We start from the raw sequence: 17314 nt of genomic DNA on the forward strand, positions 1-17314 counted from the left end.
ATGGGAGACAATAAAACCGGAGGAATAGTAGCGGCTGCAAGTAAGTGTTCTTCATACACACAGCTATGACTTCAATTCGATTATTGTAACATGAGTGAGAAGCTTTTGACTCTCTGACGCTGTGTATGTGTCTTTGCGTGTACGTGTGTCAGAGAACCGTCTGCAGGTGGTGAAGGGCTTGGAGGACATGGAGGTGTGTGAGTGTGAGAGCTGCTCCTTCGAGGTGAAGCTCAACCTGGCCTACATAGAGGGTGCGTGGACCCGGGACGGGGCTCAGCTCAAGTCCAAGCCCAACTGTCGCATCAGCACCCACGGGAAGAGACACACCCTCATCCTGACCAGGGTGGCTTTGGGAGACGCCGGCCTGTTCTCTTTTCAGGCCAACGGCATCCAGACCTCAGGCAGACTCATCGTCACAGGTAAGCAGGTACTGCAGACAAGGCTGCAGTCAGGACCTGGTCAGGTCCAGGTCCAAGACTAAGACTTGAGTAAATCGAGGCCACAGCATTCAATTGATGGGATAATTGCCAACTGATTCCATTTCAGTCATACTATTTCAGGTAAGGATTTTGTGCAATAACCAATTTAATATGTAAAATAGAGAATGGATTAAAAATAGGTCCTAGAGTCCTAAAGTCCAGTACCATCCAACACAGCAAAATCATCAGTGTTAATTTAATCAACACTATACTATACTATATGTTAAAAGATCCCACCCATCAGAGTTGATTTAACACTTTTCATAGTTTTGAACACCTGTCCCAGAGCCATATCAGCTCTATGAGTGAACAAACAACACTCCAATCAACACTTATCAACTCCAAATAATTGTCACTGAAAAATCAACATTTGTTAACACTGGAAAATTTGCTTTGAAGTTCCCAAAGTCTTAATCCAACAAGTCCAAGACCACTGAAATCTGGACTCGAGACCAGTCTCAAAATAAAGACCAGACTTGAATACTACAGCCCTTGATTGAGTTCACAGTCATGGTTTGGTCCCTTTTTTCTGTGTGTCCTCTTGTCATCCTCTGCCAGCCAGAGACATCCACATAGTGAAGGAGCTGGAGGATGTTGACACGATGGAGCGTCAGACCGTGAGCTTCCTGTGCGAGGTCAACCAGGTGGATTTGGACGGCCGTTGGTACAGAGACGACAGCAGGATCCGACCTGGGGACAACATCAAGATCAGACACCAGGGTCAGTCCACACCCACATGGGCTTTTCTGAAGCTAAAGTGTATAATATTAATATGATGAATGTTTTGGTGTCATTTTTCTTTTTTGGTGTTGATCTTATACCTATTATTTTCTTTACCATATTACCTCAAGCTTTGGGTAGTCGTCATGTTCTTAGTACATTCATCCTCTCCAAAGGCCTATGGTCAAGGTGCTCCTACGGAAGGCATTAAGTGTTTATTGGTTCAATGGAGCTGCTTAGTGGTCAGCAGTAGAAGAGTGTGGTTACACTAAAAATATTTTGCCTTGATCTGATTGCAGGTAAAACACACACCCTCTCCTTCAGGTCAGTCAGGCCAGAACATGCTGGAGAGATCAGATTCACTGCAGAACGAGTCTCATCCTATGCAACTCTCACAGTAAAAGGTGAGCCACCAGACTTTCTACTTTCTGACTTTCATCCACCAGTCGTTACCAAAGCTGTGTGACGTCCCACAAAATATGCTTAAAAAACAGAACCTACATTTACATTCAAGTCATTGAATTAGGCTAGCTCACATTATTCTGTCTTCTAACTGAAACTTTTAAGGGATAGCACACAGGTAATCAGCCTCTTGGTTAGCACAAATTGATTAAACTGAATTAACTGTAATTGCAAGATGCGAGAAAATTGCGAGAAGGTGATACATTAGACATTATTTTTGGCAATGTACTGTGGATGGGCAAAGGTCCAAGCAACTATCAACAAAGAGAGGCACAGGATCAAAAATCTGTTTAAATGTTTTCCTTGGAACAAAATGCCTATGTGCACAAAGTAAGTTCTGAGAAAAAAGTTCACATGTGTATCATTGCCATAAAGCCTGTTCCTTCCTTCTTCAGAGCTACCAGTCCAAATAGTGCGTCCTCTGAGGGTCAAGATAGCCATGTATCGCCACCGGGGTTTGCTGGAGTGCCAGGTATCGCGGCCCAACGCTCAGGTCAGATGGTTCAAGAACAGGAGGGAGCTCCTGCCTAGTAAGAAGTACCAACTAATCAGCCAGGACGTCTACAGGCAGCTGACCATCGATGACGTTTGCTCCTCAGACGAGGACACCTACACCTGCGATGCAGGGGATGACAAAACCACTTGTCAGCTTCTGGTGGAGGGTGAGATGCTCACTCTCATAGGAATTCCATCAATCACTATGTTAAATCTATTATTTTCAACATGTGCTTTAGATTTTCATGTAACCACACTTGAAAAATCCTTATACTATCATACATAACTCTAATAAGATGAGAGAAGATACTTGTAAAGCCCCAAATTTCTCACTAATATGCACAATATACATCAAATCAACAATGGTCCATTTTTGTTATCTAATGTCTAATATTATGAGTCAGTAGTTATGTCAGTGGTAGTAACATGTGTTCTGGCTGTGCATGCAGAGCAGGCTATCAGCATAGTGCGGGGGATGAGCTCGGTGGAGGTGATGGAGCCAGAGCCAGCTCAGTTCCAGGTGGAGACCAGCCTGAAGTCGGGGCGGCCTCCCAGGTGGACGCTGAGCGGGCAGGTGCTGGAGCCCGGCCCCGCAGTGACGATCGACAGGGAGGGCACCCTGCACAGCCTCGACCTCACCTCCACAGACAGCTCCATGTCCGGGCCCGTGCTCTTCATTGCTGGCAAGAGCCGCTCCACTGCTCAGCTTACTGTCAAGGGTGAGGGGCCAGCCGTCCTTTGAATATTAGAGGGGAACCCTGGGCAGTGTAATTTGATGATGTCATAGGATTGCATTTTTCTTAATCTTGTGCACTGTAACTTTAAAACTTATTAAACAACTGAAAAAGAACATTTTTTGGGGGGGAAATGTCTGTTTTTGTAGAATAACAAACACTGTCATCTCACGGCAAGAATGACCTGGGTTCGATTCCCTGCTCTCTCTGTGTGAAGTTTGCATGTTCTCCCTGTTTTTGTGGGGTCCAAAGACATGCAATTTAGGTGGACTGGAAGCTCTTAGTTCTTCTGTGGTGGTATAGAATAGGTAGAGTGAATGAATGTTGAACTTTTTTTAGTATTGTCTCATTAAGCCGGTTTTTGTATCTGCCCCCTCTAGAACGCCCTCTTCGGGTTGTCCACCACTTGGATGATGTGGAGGTGAAGGAGAACAGCTCAGTGACTCTGAGCTGTGAGTTTGCCCCCTCTCCCAGGGTGGTGCGCTGGTTTAAAGGCCGTACGGCTCTGAAGATCTCCAACAAGTACAGCATGAAGAGAGAGGGGAAGCGAGCAGAAATGACCATTCACGGGCTGACGGGGATGGACGGAGGGCAGTACCGCTGCATGGCTGGAGGGTCACAGAGCACGGCACAGGTTACGGTAGAAGGTGAGAAAAACCGAGTTGTACTAATACTTGCTGTATAAACACAAAGCTCAAAGTGGAATGCGGATATTGAGTATTTTTTTATATCTTTATGTTGGGTCAGCTGATTATCATGTTCAACCTTGGCATAATTAATCGTCTCTTTTTGTTGCAGTGCGAAGGCTGAAGTTAGTCAAACACCTTGAACCAGTGGAAATTGAGGAGGACGGCAATGCCACATTCTCATGTGAGCTGAACTATGTGGTAGCCAATGTGGAGTGGCTCCTTAACAACGTCCGCCTCTATTCCAACGCCATCAGCAGGATCCAACACATGGGCACCATGCACAGCCTCACCATCAAGAGTCTCCGCCCACAGGAGAGCAGGGTCACCTTCAAAGCGGGCCTTGTTACCGAGACCACCACCCTTAAGGTCAAAGGTCAGCCATGTTAAAATTACTTGGGAATAACCATTTTATGAAATAGGTTGATCCTGACGTGGATGCATTGGAATAGTTCTGATAATGAAGTTGTTCTTCTTCGATGTTTGGTTATTTTTATTTGTTTACGAGTGAGATACATGAAGATGTTTCTGAAACTGTTACTCTGTGCCTCCAGAGTGCCCGGCGGTGTTCCTCAGGTCTCTGGAGGATGCGGCAGGAGAAGAACAAGGGGAAGTCTGTCTGCAGTGTGAAGCTTCCAAGGAGACGGTGACTCCCGTCTGGAGGAAGGATGGTATGGTCCTGACCCCCAGTGACCAACATGAGCTGCTCCACTACGGGAAGTCCATGGCCCTGATCGTCCATTGTCTGAGCAAGGATGATGCTGGACAGTACACCTGTGATCTGGGCACCAGTCAGACCAAGGCTAAAGTTACTGTGCATGGTAGGTAGTAGGAAAAATAGATGTTGGCAGTTATTTGGGAAGAGTTCTAAACCAGCAGTTAACTTAAATCTTGGGTTAACAATGGAATAACACTTTTACATCCAGGATCTTCTACATCTTAGCGATATTTAATGATGAACTTCAGGTAATATTTTTTCCTAAAACTGACATATGGCGCTTTAGAATAGAAAAATGTATACAATTTTCCATCACTCTGTCTCAAAATATTGCATTAAATGGCCCTCAGTGTGTTTTTACTCATTAGCTTTGTGAGCTGCTGCATAGGTGGTACAATTGAGAAGTTTTATTTAATGATTTATCAATCTACAGACTTGCACATCACCATAGCCCAGCGTTTGAAGACAGCCTCTGTCCTGGAGGGCGAATGCTGCTCTTTTGAGTGCCTCCTCTCTCATGACCTCATTGACGAGCCTTCCTGGACCATCAATGGCCAGCTAATAGTCACCAACAGCCGTATGCAGGCCCTCACCAACGGCCGCAGGTACAAGATGACCATCAGAGACGCTATCCTGTCCGATGCTGGAGATGTGGTCTTCACAATCAGAGACCTCAGCTGCAGGACAATGCTCTTTGTTAAAGGTGAATAGCTGGCTCACCCAGGCTAAAGGGGTAGCTACCAATTCATATGTGTGTGTATGTGGGGATGTCTGTGTCTATATCTGTCTGTTCATTATGTAATATAACATTATTTGGTAGACACATTTAAATGGGCTTACGGTACCATGAGTGCCTAAATTTTTAGTTTGGGTGGCCCCAGTGGTGGTGGGATTCAGGTGAATGAATATGAACGAATGAGAACAATGTCAATGTATATTTCCCAACTGTAGAGAAGCCAGTGCATGTCTTCAGGGACCTGCTGAATGTCAAGGCGGTGCCGGGCGAGGACGCAGAGCTGAGCTGTGAGATCACCAAACCAGAAGCCACCATCCGTTGGCTGAAGAACGGCCATCTGATCAGGCAGAGCCCCAAGTATGAGATAAGTGTGGAGAAGAACCTGGTGCGGCTAGTAATCAAGAATACCACCATCAGAGACTCTGGGGAGTACTGCTGTGAGGCCGATGGCATCGCCACCCGTGCCAAACTAGAGATCAGAGGTAGGAGACTGTGAGAGGCCTTCAAAATAAAAGCCTCTTTAAAAAAAAACGTTTGAATATTTTGCCTCAATGTACTAATTTGCTGTCTTGTGGTAGATATTCTACCTTGATGTTAGCTCATAGCGGTTAACAATACAATATAGTGTGCTATGCTGTAGTCTGGTGTGATAGTACATTGTGCAAAATCAGTGCTGCTCGAGACTTTAGAGTGGGATATACTGCCCATATACCATTATACAGTGTGGATTGGTGACAGCAAAAGTAACTGTGCAGTTACCATTGTACGTTTTTTTTACTTTATCCCTTGCAGAGCTCCAGCACACATTTGCGCGGGAGTTACGAGACACGCGGGCGGAGGAAAAGGCTAAAGTGACCCTGGAGTGTGAGACCAGGCGGCCAGCCAAGCGGGTGACCTGGCTGAAGGGCATGGTGGAGCTGCGGTCTGGTAGGAAATATGTCACGAGGCAGAAGGGTGTGGTGCTGTCGCTGACCATCACCGGTCTGGAGAAATCAGACTCGGATGTTTACACATGTGACGTTGGCACCATGCAGAGCCGGGCGATGCTGACTATACAAGGTGAGGCTATGGTGCATGAAACATTGAGCATTGTAACACTGTGGTTTAGGGTTTGACCAATATGGGTTTTTGAAAGCTGATGTCAATACCAATATTTTGTATTGAAGGTGCTGATAGCTGATGTTTGTACTGATATTTGGTATCTTTAAATTTGATCATTTTCAGGCCAAACAATACAAGGATTCAGTGTTTCTACTAGAATTTTACTCTTGGCAGGAAGGAGAAGTCTCTTAAACAGCATTTACATCATCATGTGACACTAAAACTCTCAATTAAAACTCAGACTAATGAAATTCTGAATACCGATTCAATGGTAGGGAAACTTTGGGATGCATTAATGCCTTTAAATGAAGACTTAATTCACAAAAAACATAATTGAACAATTCAGTGAATAAATAAAAGTAAAATTGCATTGCAGGTTGCAGCTATGGTCAGGGAAGAATGTCCTTCCCTGATATCTGATATTCAACAGAAGGCCAATATCGGCTCAATATATTGGCAAACTGTTATCAAACCAATATACCAGTCTAACCTACTATGGTTATAAAGGCTAGAAAGATATTTGCCTAAACCTATAATGATGTGCAGTAATATTTCATAATTATTTTCTTTTTAAAGCATATCGAGGCTTCTGCTCAATATAATAAAGAAGTAACACATGCGTGGCTATTTAAAAATGACTTCTATATTGCAGATTTAATGATCCACCAACCACTTCTAAGTTTATGCTATTAATGTATATGAATTGATGCTGATTAATGTGTACAGTGACCGATAGGTGGTTTATGGGACCATTGACTTTTCCATCTTTTCCATGTGCCTCTCAGGCCAGAAGGTACTGATCCTCGATGAGCTGGAGGATGTTGAGTGTCTAGAGGGTGACACGGTCATGTTCAGGTGTCGGATCTGTCCCAGCGACTATACCGGGGTCAAGTGGTACCTGGACGAGACTCTGCTCTACACCAATCAGCTCAATGAGATCCAGATGGTCCCTGGAGGCTTCCACACCCTCACTTTCAGACAGCTGGCCCGCAAAGACACTGGCACTATCTCGTTTGAGGCAGGGGATAAGAGATCCTATGCCTCGCTGCTGGTTAGAGGTGAGGCTTTGTAAGATTGGTATTAGATTTTTTTATTACAGTTATCTGCAGATAGTACAGTACTTAGGCTTCTGATAGATCATATACAGCATTAGTATGTGCCCTTTAATTAAATAACTTTATTTATATAGCACTTTTCCTAAAAATGGTTAACAAAGTGCTTTACAGACCAGCATAAAATCAAACACGACGATACAGTGGCTATAAAACAAATAAATAGAAGCAATGACAAGTGTAAGAACAGTAAAAGAAGAAAACAGTAAATCAGTGGTTTACTACTTCAATGGTTCCCAAACTTTTTGGCTTGTGACCCCTTAAAACGAAACAGTGCCTACTTGCAACCCCCATCACAGGCTGTATTTTACAAAAAAAGCAAAAATCGAAAAACATCTGAAAAATGACATAGAAATATGTTGTTTTCCTATCCCATAAATCATCTCACAACCCCCCAAAATTATCACGCGACTTGAAGAGCCACTGATCTACATTATCAAAATGGAAACTTGATCGTTGTCGTGATTCAGTCTTGATTTGTCTCTTCATGCCACCAGAGAGGCGTCCCACCATTATCAAAGCACTGGAGGACTGTGAGGCCATTGAGGGAGGTGGTTTGGTTTTGTCCTGTGTGACCTCCAAGCCGTGTCACATCCTGTGGTACAAAGACTACTGCCTGATGTGGAACTCCTCAAAGTATTTCGCCAGTCGCTCCGGCTGCGAGGCGAGGCTGACCATCCGGGAGGTCTGCAGCAACGATGCCGGGGTGTACGAGTGCAGCGCCGGGTCTGTCACCACCAGGGCTGTGGTAACTGTCAAAGGTAAGAATGAGAATTTATTTGTCTGTTATTAGTGGAATGTTATTGCTCACTGTTGCCTAACCTTAAATGACATTGGGTTGTACATGACAGAGGGTTATGAGAGATATTATTCATCACGATAATCAGCTGTTTTGATAATATAAACAGGTGAAAATGCCTACCAGCCCACAGCTTCATACTCATAGCTCTGATGCACAAATGTGTAGTATGAGGACATTACAAAACAAATGTAGGAAAACTGGCCTCATTAGGACTGATCTAGTAGGTACCTTAAGAGTTGAAATAATGCTTCTGTAATATCCAAATATATTTGTGCATCTTTTTGTTTTTCTCTCTTATTCTACCTCCACCTTATGAGGATGACTATTCAATACCAAATGAAAAAAAATGTCAAAAACATTGGCTTGCTTGCTTATTATTGGTAAAACCCACAAAATGTTATACTTCTGTTGTTCAGGAATACTTTCCTCTCTTCCTGTTCTTCCTTTTCCAGCCATCCCAGCAGAGTTCACCCAGCCTCTAACGTCTGTGGAGGCCAAAGAGGGGGAGTCTGTGACCCTGACCTGTGAATACTCTCTGCCCGGGGTCCTGTTCCACTGGAGGAGAGGTCAGGAGAGCCTCAGGCTTGGAGACAAGTACGTGATGAAACAGAAGAAGACAACCATCTCTTTAACCATCACAGCCCTGAAGCCTGAGGACTCGGGGGAATACACCTGTCTGTGCCGAGACCACCGCACTACAGCAAGCCTCAAAGTCCAGGGTAACAGCCCTGCAAATCACTTTACTGTTCCTACTCATAAAATTGACTCATTTTACTTTACTTAATTTTACCATAGACCTGGGTCAAATAGTATTTACAAATCATTTTTCATTTTTATCTTAATCTGCCTGGAGTACATTGAGGGCTAGAAAGTTTCGACAAAGCAAACTTTGACAGGAAAGTATTTGAAAGTCAATGCATGATTTTCAGTGATTGATAACTTAATTTACACTGGTCCTGATGGAGTAAACATCAATCCATTTGGTACTCCAAGCAGTTAAAAATGCCAAGGATTATATGCAAATACTCTACGACCCAGGTCTGCTTTACCATTTCCACCATGTTTCTATCTGTATTTGTTAACAAATTGTCACCTCTTTCTCTCTAGCTATACCTATTACATTCAGACAACAGCTGAAGAACATGCAGGCAGAGGAAGGCAACAACATCACGTTGCGCTGTGAGCTGTCCAAACCTGGAATACCAGTAGAATGGTGGAAGGGAGACGAGCCGTTGAAGAACGGGATTAAGTACCAGATAAGGAAAAGAGAGACAACCCTGGAGCTCCTTATCTGGAGGCCTGTGCCAGAGGACAGCAGCGTCTACAGCTGTGTGTGTGCCGATCAGAAGACATCTGCCACTGTCAAAATCATTGGTAGGGAATTTATTTGATTGGAAACAAGGCAGGAAATTTCTTTGACTGGTTTTCAAGGCAGTAAACTAACTTTTGCATTCACCACAGCCACAGTGGCTGATGGATTCCAAAATTCACCACCTATGTTATGACTTTTAGAGCACAATAGAAAGAGACAAGTGTACAGTACTATAACACCAATATAATACATCTCAATCCACTGTCTCCCATGATTCCTCAGCTCTCCCAGTCACCTTCAAGCAGAAGCTGAGGAATGTGGTGATCGAGGAGGGCAACAGTGCGACTTTACGTTGTGAGCTGTCTAAACCTGGTCACACCGTAGAGTGGAGGAAGAGCGGGGATGAACTCATCAGGAATGGAGAGAAGTATCAGATGCGGCAGAGAGACATGCTAATTGAACTGAAGATCTTTGATGTGACGCCAGAGGACAGTGACATCTACACATGCATTTGTGGAAGCATCGAGACCACTGCAACTCTGACTGTGAATGGTAGGAGTTTATTTATTATTTAGTTTATTGTTGGTTTTTTATTATTTATGTCTTTACTTAACAGGGACAAGAATTTACATTAATCAGAAACAGAAGTTTTATTGGCCAAGTGATTTTGCACATACAAGGACTTGTGGGTTGCTGAACATTAAACCTTCACAGGTCACATTAAATTGAGAAAATAAACAGAAATATATAGAATTCCAGAGAAAAGAGTTTTTAATACCTGAACACCTTTTGAAAAGCTGCACACATGAGTTGGAATGGTATAAACAGAGTATAGATAGATATAAATATATAAATATACAGCCAGTGCAGACTTGATCATATAAGAGTTGACTATATGATGTTAGTTAACTCTCCATGAATATCATCGGTATTCCTTGGACTTGTGCAAAGGACAATCATTTAAAATTATAATAGTACAATAATATACACTGTGAGAGAAACAAAAGAAAAAATAAGATGCTAGTTGTCTGTTAAATTCTTGAGTTGGAGGACTTCAATGAAGGATTTAATTCTTTCTCATTAACGGTATGAAAGCAAGTACTGTGTCTAGACCTTTTCCAAAACGCTTTTGACTGAATTGAGCAAATCCGATGAACACCTCCATTGCCTTTTAGCTCTTCCCATCACTTTCAAGCAAAAGCTGAAGAACCTTCAGATTGCGGAAGGGAACAACATCACGCTGCACTGTGAGATCTCTAAGGCCGGCATCCCGGTGGAGTGGAGACTCGGAGGAGATCTGCTGGAGAACGGAGAGAAGTACCAGATCAAGCAGAGAGACTCGGTGCTGGAGCTGACCATCAGAGACGCTCTGCCAGAGGACAGCGGTGTCTACACCTGCGTCTGCAGAGAGCAGAGGACCAAGGCCACAGTCAAAGTTATTGGTAGGTTCAATAGGTTGTATCTTATATGTCTTTTGTATGAAGAACAGAAACACTGACTGATGAAGCTAAAATCAACCGCATTCTATACCTGCATTTTATACTCTCTTGTAGGGCTGCAACTAATTATTTTTTCATTATCGATTATTTTTTTCAACTAATCGATTAATCATTTAGTCTATAAAATGTCAGAAATAATGACAAATGCCCATCACAAGTTACCAGAGCCCAAAGTGATTCTTAAAATGACTTAACTTAGTCTGACCAGCAGCCACAAAAACCCCAAAGTATTATGAAATAATATGAAAAAGAGAAAAGCAAAGAAATCTTAGCATTTGTGAAGCTGTAACCAGCAAATGCTTGGTATTTTCACTTGATAAATGACTAAAAACGATAAATTGATTATCAAAATCATAATTGATTAATTTTGTGTCGATTGACTTATCGATTAATTGACTAATTGTTTCAGCACTTCTTGTTTCATTGTCCATTGATAATTGTCATCTTTAGTAACCTTTGTAATGTACATACAGTATGTTTTATGCTTTGTAGGAGCTCATCATTTTTTTCAGCAGTTTGCTTAGTCTCTCACTAGTCACTGCTTGCTACTCATAATATCCCAATGTGTTAGTTGAGTATAGTCTTTGTTTTTGGCTTTTTGTTTCTCAGTCTTTTCACCTGCGCTCTGCTTTGTGTGCATATATCTGTGTTTGGTTTACCAGCGGTTCCTGCCACGTTCAAAGTGAGCCTGAAGAGCCAGGAGGCCCAGGAAGGGAGCAGCCTAACTTTACACTGTGAGCTGTCGAAGAAGGGAGTCGCGGTGGAGTGGCAGAGAGACGGTCAGGTTCTGTCTGAGGAGGTTTCTCGAGGGAAGTATCAGATGAAGCTGGAAGGAAAGACAGCTGAGATGACTGTTCTCAACGTCCAACCAGAAGACGCAGGGAAGTACAGCTGTGTCATAGGAGATGAGAAGACCGCTGCTGAAGTCAAAGTGAAACGTGAGTTTGAAGAGTGGGATGTTCACAAAGAGGAATTTCATTTGTGCTGGCCATATCTACATTACAGCCCTGTCATGATTTGATATGGGCTCATAATCTTGTCATTTTTAATGATAATATTATACAAATACCTATGGTATTTGCTGAGTGTGCAGAATGTTAGGAACACCTTCCTAATATTGAGTTGCACCCCCTTTGTACAATCCATGTCTCAGTTGTCTCAAGATGTTGACTTCCTAGTTGTACCAGTCTCCTGCTGTTCATCTACATCTCCCCTTCAAGACTTAAGTGTATTCAATGGGTGAAATCAATAAGGGATCATAGCGCTTACCTAGATTCACCTGCTCAGTCTATTTTATGGAAAAAGTATGTGTCTCTACTATTTCAATCACTCACTGTACGCGAGTATAAAAGAACAGCTGTCTTCCTGGAATGCCTTTTGTCTTTATCTGAACAAGCCCACAGTGTTCCTTCCTTTCAAGGTTTCCTAGCAACACTTAACTAGAGATCTCCTAAGATTGTACTGTACATGTACACTCAGTATAATGCAAGAACAGAAATTCTGTGCCCATGACACAACAGTGTTGGGACCTATAAGATACTTTAAAGGAAAAGGCACACAGTGACTGAGAGAAAAAACAAAAGTTTATTATGGTTGTAGGAGAGAGAATCAGAACATGCAGGTCTCTCCCTACTGAAATAAACAGCCTAGATCAGCCAAGCTGGTTATGCTGGTGTCCAAGGTATGCTGGTCATACTCCTGTATCATGCTACTGTATTTTGGGCACTTTTATGCTGGTCTTAGCTGGTCTACCAGCATCAATGTTCCCATTTACCACCTTAACCAGCATCAGACCATCAAACAGCTTTAACTGGTGTAGGCTGTTTTTTCAACAGTTTGGCTGTTTTTCAAAGAATAGACTGGAGGTTTTCTACACATGAGAGGGGTTGTTTTCAATGGATAACTGGTTTGAGGCGTCTTTCCAATTGTGACGTCTCCTAGTGGCTTTTTTTTAATCCTTATCAGCCTATATTTGTATTTGTATTTGTATACTTTATTATCCCCTTGGGGAAATTTAGAAACTTTAAAACAATTTACAAATCAGAACCAAAGAAACCAATGATTGTGTAATAGTTAGATATTTTAACAGGATAAAGATGTCTGGTAAATAATGAAATAAATAAATGAAGATATTTCTTATACTCCCACAACAGCGCTTCCCATTACATTCAAGCGAGAGCTCCAGCGTCTGGTGGTGAAGGAAGGAGACAGTGGCGTTTTCTGCTGTGAGCTCTCCAAGCCTGGAGCTCCGGTGGACTGGAGGAGAGGCAGAGTCATCCTCAAGCCTGGAGGCAAATATGAGATGAAGCAGGAGGGACGTCTCACCAAACTGATCATCAACAACGTAGAGGAGAGCGACTCTGGCAAATACACCTGTAAGACTAAAGACAGCCAGTCAACTGCTGAGCTCATTGTCAAGGGTAAGACAAGTTTAATTCATTCATTTAGTAAAGCATATTTCATAGTTATGTATGAGTGATATACCGCAAGTCATGCATTTTTGTGAATTTTTCCCAATGTATTCAACAGAATCAGCTGAGCGCAGACGTGAAAGAGGTCAGCTTCAAAATAGTACCATAAAAACAAAATAGACTCAGTGGGTTTTCATACTGTGTGAGCTCCATGCGTAGTTTCACTAAACCATACTGGAGATTGTTGTTTCTAGTTACCCAGTCTAAATACTAAATGTCACAGTACTGCTTCTGTACTGTACATTACTTCTCAGGTGTTGGGTAAAATCTATATCTAATGCAGAAAGATCAACATGTTGAATGTTTAGGCAATGGATGTTTATGGCAATTATAAACATCCTTTACAGTTTTTCCCTAGCTAATGAACTCTAGCATTAGTATTAGCATTAGTATTATTTCATGTATGTATGCATTTCATGAGCTTGGGTTAGAAAAATACTTGTCTTGTGATGTGACATGGGATAGAAATTCACCACTTCCACTGGATTATCATGTAACATTGTGACTGTTCAACTTAAAGGGACTGGTTTGTTAGTCAAAAGTGATGTGAGCATGACGGTTTCTTTTGTGAGCATATCTGCCATGTTGCTCATATCATTGCTGCGATGTAACTTCCATGGTATATTTGTTGTTTTCCCTCCTGCACCGAAGAATATCTGAAACACCCTTTTCCATCAAATCCATTGAATCTGAAGAAATCTCTGGATGATTAGATTCTCTTTTAAATACACTGTTCCCCTATAGTTGTTTTGGAGCAGAGGTGGATAGCTGGGTAATGTTTTTGTCTTCAGTACCCATCCATCCTCATTTTGTCCCACATTTTATCCTTGTGCAAGCACTGAAACTATTCTCATTTGGATACTTTATTAAAATATGAGCATTAATTCAAAGCATAGGACCTATACTTGTTTATGCTTTTCAGGAAGATTCCACATTTTCTCTAGCAGGTAGTTTTTGTGCAGTGGTGGTGTGCCATGGATCATTTTTTCTGGTTCTCGGGTCTCCACAGGTTTACCCCCCAGTTTCAAGCTGCCGTTGGTCAACCAAGAAGTGATGGAGGGGAACAGTGTGGTTTTGCACTGTGAGCTGAACAAACCCGCTCCCTCAGTGGAGTGGAGGAGAGGAGCGGAGCTGCTGAGGAATGGAGACAAATACCAGATGAGGAAGAAAGACCTGCAGGTGGAGATGAAGATCATGGACGTCAGTCTGGAGGACATTGGAAATTATACCTGCATTTGTGGAGAGCAAAGGACAACAGCTTGTGTCATGGTGAATGGTGAGTACTATATGTATGTTACAGGTTACATTTTATTCCCATATGCTTTTCAGGGTGCTCAAAGATACTTTACATAAAAATCAGGAATACAAGGTATATAGCAAAGTAGAATCTGAGGATTTTTCCCAGGAAAGGCCTACCCGACACTGAGCAGCAAATGTAAAAGCTTTCATGAACTGGGTATAGATCAAATTGCTATCAGTCAGCGATAGAGAGTAACAAAACAAACATTTATTTATATGAAAATGTCTCGGATTATTACTTGAATCAGTTTGACATGTCTCTTATGGTGCTCTCCAGAACGTCCCGTCACATTCATCCAAGATCTAAAGAATATTCAGGTGGAGGAGGGCAACGGGGTGACGCTCCGCTGCGAGCTCTCTAAACCCGACGTCCCAGTACAGTGGAAGAAGGGAGACAGTGTGTTGACCAACGGAGAGAAATACCAGATGAAGGAGAGCGGCTCCATCCTGGAGCTCTGCATCAGGAAGAGCCAGCCTGAGGACAGCGGCGTCTACAGCTGTGTGTGTGATGACCTGAAATCTGCTGCCACTGTCATCATCACTGGTGAGCAGCACTGCAATTTGAATTACAGTACTGTACATTGATGAATGTTCTGACATCCAGAACACCTGACTGTCTTCCTACTGACTTAGGTTTGTTCATAAGTAGAGGTGTGACTCGTTGCACATTTGTTATTAAAGGGGCAATAAGTAAGATTTTTACTTTCCCATAGCACAAAGTGACCAGAATATATCTCCAGGGAGGTTGACAGAGTTGTTGATCAGTCCCAGTAACTCAATGATTACTGGTTTTCACAAAAATCTCTGTGCGTTCATGTGCTGGTTGGAAAGTCCGACATCCGGGACTTCCAAGTCAGCTCCTAAACTGCATTGCATTCAAGTGCTATTTCAAGGAAAACCATTCAAGGAAAATCAAACACGCAAGACAAACGACAAACAAACATGGACATCCTGCAGCTTAACAAGCTAATTTTATGAACATCATTTAAGCAAATATTAGTTATGATGGTTAGTTTGGCTAACAAAGGAATACGTGTATATATATTTGTAAGTATTTTCTTACCACTGACTGACACATAACTTGATTTTTCCACCATGTTGAGAGGGTTAAAGGTTATCACTGCTTACTCATTTCCACTATGAAAATGTGACTCAAGTGGATGGGAGGGATTGGTTTGGTAGGAGCTGTGCCAGAAATGTAAGATTTATCGATGTTACAATTCCTAGTACTAATAATGACTTGAATTTTAACAAACTTTGAACTTACACAGCTGATTCAGTATTTTGGGATCACTCTGCAGCTATCCCAGTGACTTTCAAGCAGAAGCTGAAGAACCAGGAGGCGGTGGAGGAAGGCAGCGTGACGCTACGCTGTGAGGTTTCTAAACCAGGAGTCCCGGTGGAGTGGAGGAAAGACGCCAAGCTCCTGAAGGAGGGAGACAAATACCAGATGAAGCAAGAGGGCAGGGTGGCTGAGATGCTGATCAGAACTGTTGCTCTGCCGGACGCTGGGGAGTACAGCTGTTTCGTCGGCACCGTCGTGACCTCAGCTGACATCAAAGTTAGAGGTAGGCTCCATTTCAGTTTCAGTGTAGACTTAAAAGAAGTTATTCACAGAACAAACAAGTGACTCTGTACTGCTTTATATCTTAAGCACATTGGGACAGAGCAGGTAATTTCCACAAAATAAACATGTTAGAAGTCTAAAAAAATCTCACCATAACTCAACATAAGCTCCATTTTGCTCCAATTTCGACAAACAGCAGCAGCAAAACATATTTAAAACTTGTGTTTAAATGTCACACACTTTTGGCCCTTGTATCATGAACTCAGTCAGTTAAGTGTTTGTGTGCTATGCAAACAGATTAATAGGGAACAAATAACTTAAGTGAGGAGAAGGGCTATCATGGTACCAAAGAGGGAACTATTTCTGATTCTGGATTGTGCATTTAATGTTTGTGTTTTTCCCAGCTCTCCCTATAACATTTAAGCAAGAAGTGGAGAATTTGGTGGTGAAGGAAGGAGACAGTGGCGTTTTCTGCTGTGAGCTCTCCAAGCCCGGAGCTCCGGTGGACTGGAGGAGAGGCAGAGTCATCCTCAAGCCTGGAGACAAATATGAGATGAAGCAGGTGGGACGTCTCACTAAACTGATCATCAACAACGTAGAGGAGAGCGACACTGGCAAATACACCTGTAAGACTAAAGACAGCCAGTCAACTGCTGAGCTCACCGTCAAGGGTAAGAAACAAATCCAATATTGCTTACAAGAACCTCTGAGAGTTGAACTTGTCATTTTTGCTTCTATTTCAAGTTTTGAAGACCGGCAAGGTGTTTCTCTGTCACCTTCTTAATGTTTCCTCTCTTATTATTTCTGAATTCATATATTCTGTCCTGTGTGCTTCCTATTTCCTGCCAGGGTTTTGATCAATTCAATCTCAACTCATTCACTCAATTAAAAATGTAAATTGCAGGTATAATTCGCATAATACTGATATAGCGCCGTAATTCTCAATAATTTCCTTGCAGATTGGATATAACAACCGTTTTATAGCATGGATTTCCAGTTTTTGAATTTTGAAAAAAAACAAAACAAATCCACTGCCTCAATTGATATACAATACAAAGAACTTAATAAAGTAAAATAATATAAAAAAATAAATATTATAACAAATAATGATAATTAAAACA

At 42.3% G+C, this 17314-nt stretch overlaps 1 protein-coding gene across 1 annotated transcript in view; it reads left to right on the top strand.

The window, feature by feature from the left end:
• The window catches only part of obscna (obscurin, cytoskeletal calmodulin and titin-interacting RhoGEF a), a 46179-nt gene continuing 28865 nt past the window's right edge, over positions 1-17314 (top strand). Inside the window, 25 exon segments of the mRNA XM_071543641.1 lie at positions 1-40; positions 153-419; positions 1038-1199; positions 1499-1603; positions 2057-2323; positions 2606-2875; positions 3271-3537; positions 3689-3952; positions 4131-4397; positions 4728-4997; positions 5246-5512; positions 5823-6089; positions 6917-7189; positions 7741-8004; positions 8498-8764; positions 9153-9419; positions 9640-9909; positions 10533-10799; positions 11519-11794; positions 13010-13276; positions 13386-13412; positions 14337-14603; positions 14904-15170; positions 15928-16194; positions 16598-16864. Of these exon segments, the coding sequence (XP_071399742.1) occupies positions 1-40; positions 153-419; positions 1038-1199; positions 1499-1603; positions 2057-2323; positions 2606-2875; positions 3271-3537; positions 3689-3952; positions 4131-4397; positions 4728-4997; positions 5246-5512; positions 5823-6089; positions 6917-7189; positions 7741-8004; positions 8498-8764; positions 9153-9419; positions 9640-9909; positions 10533-10799; positions 11519-11794; positions 13010-13276; positions 13386-13412; positions 14337-14603; positions 14904-15170; positions 15928-16194; positions 16598-16864 (5959 nt within the window).

The sequence above is a fragment of the Centroberyx affinis genome, unplaced genomic scaffold (assembly GCF_046629955.1).
Source record: "Centroberyx affinis isolate AG114_WGS23_722 - 3 ecotype Tasmania unplaced genomic scaffold, CSIRO-AGI_Caff_v1 ptg004359l_1, whole genome shotgun sequence".
In the NCBI taxonomy this organism is placed as follows: Eukaryota; Metazoa; Chordata; class Actinopteri; order Beryciformes; family Berycidae; genus Centroberyx; species Centroberyx affinis.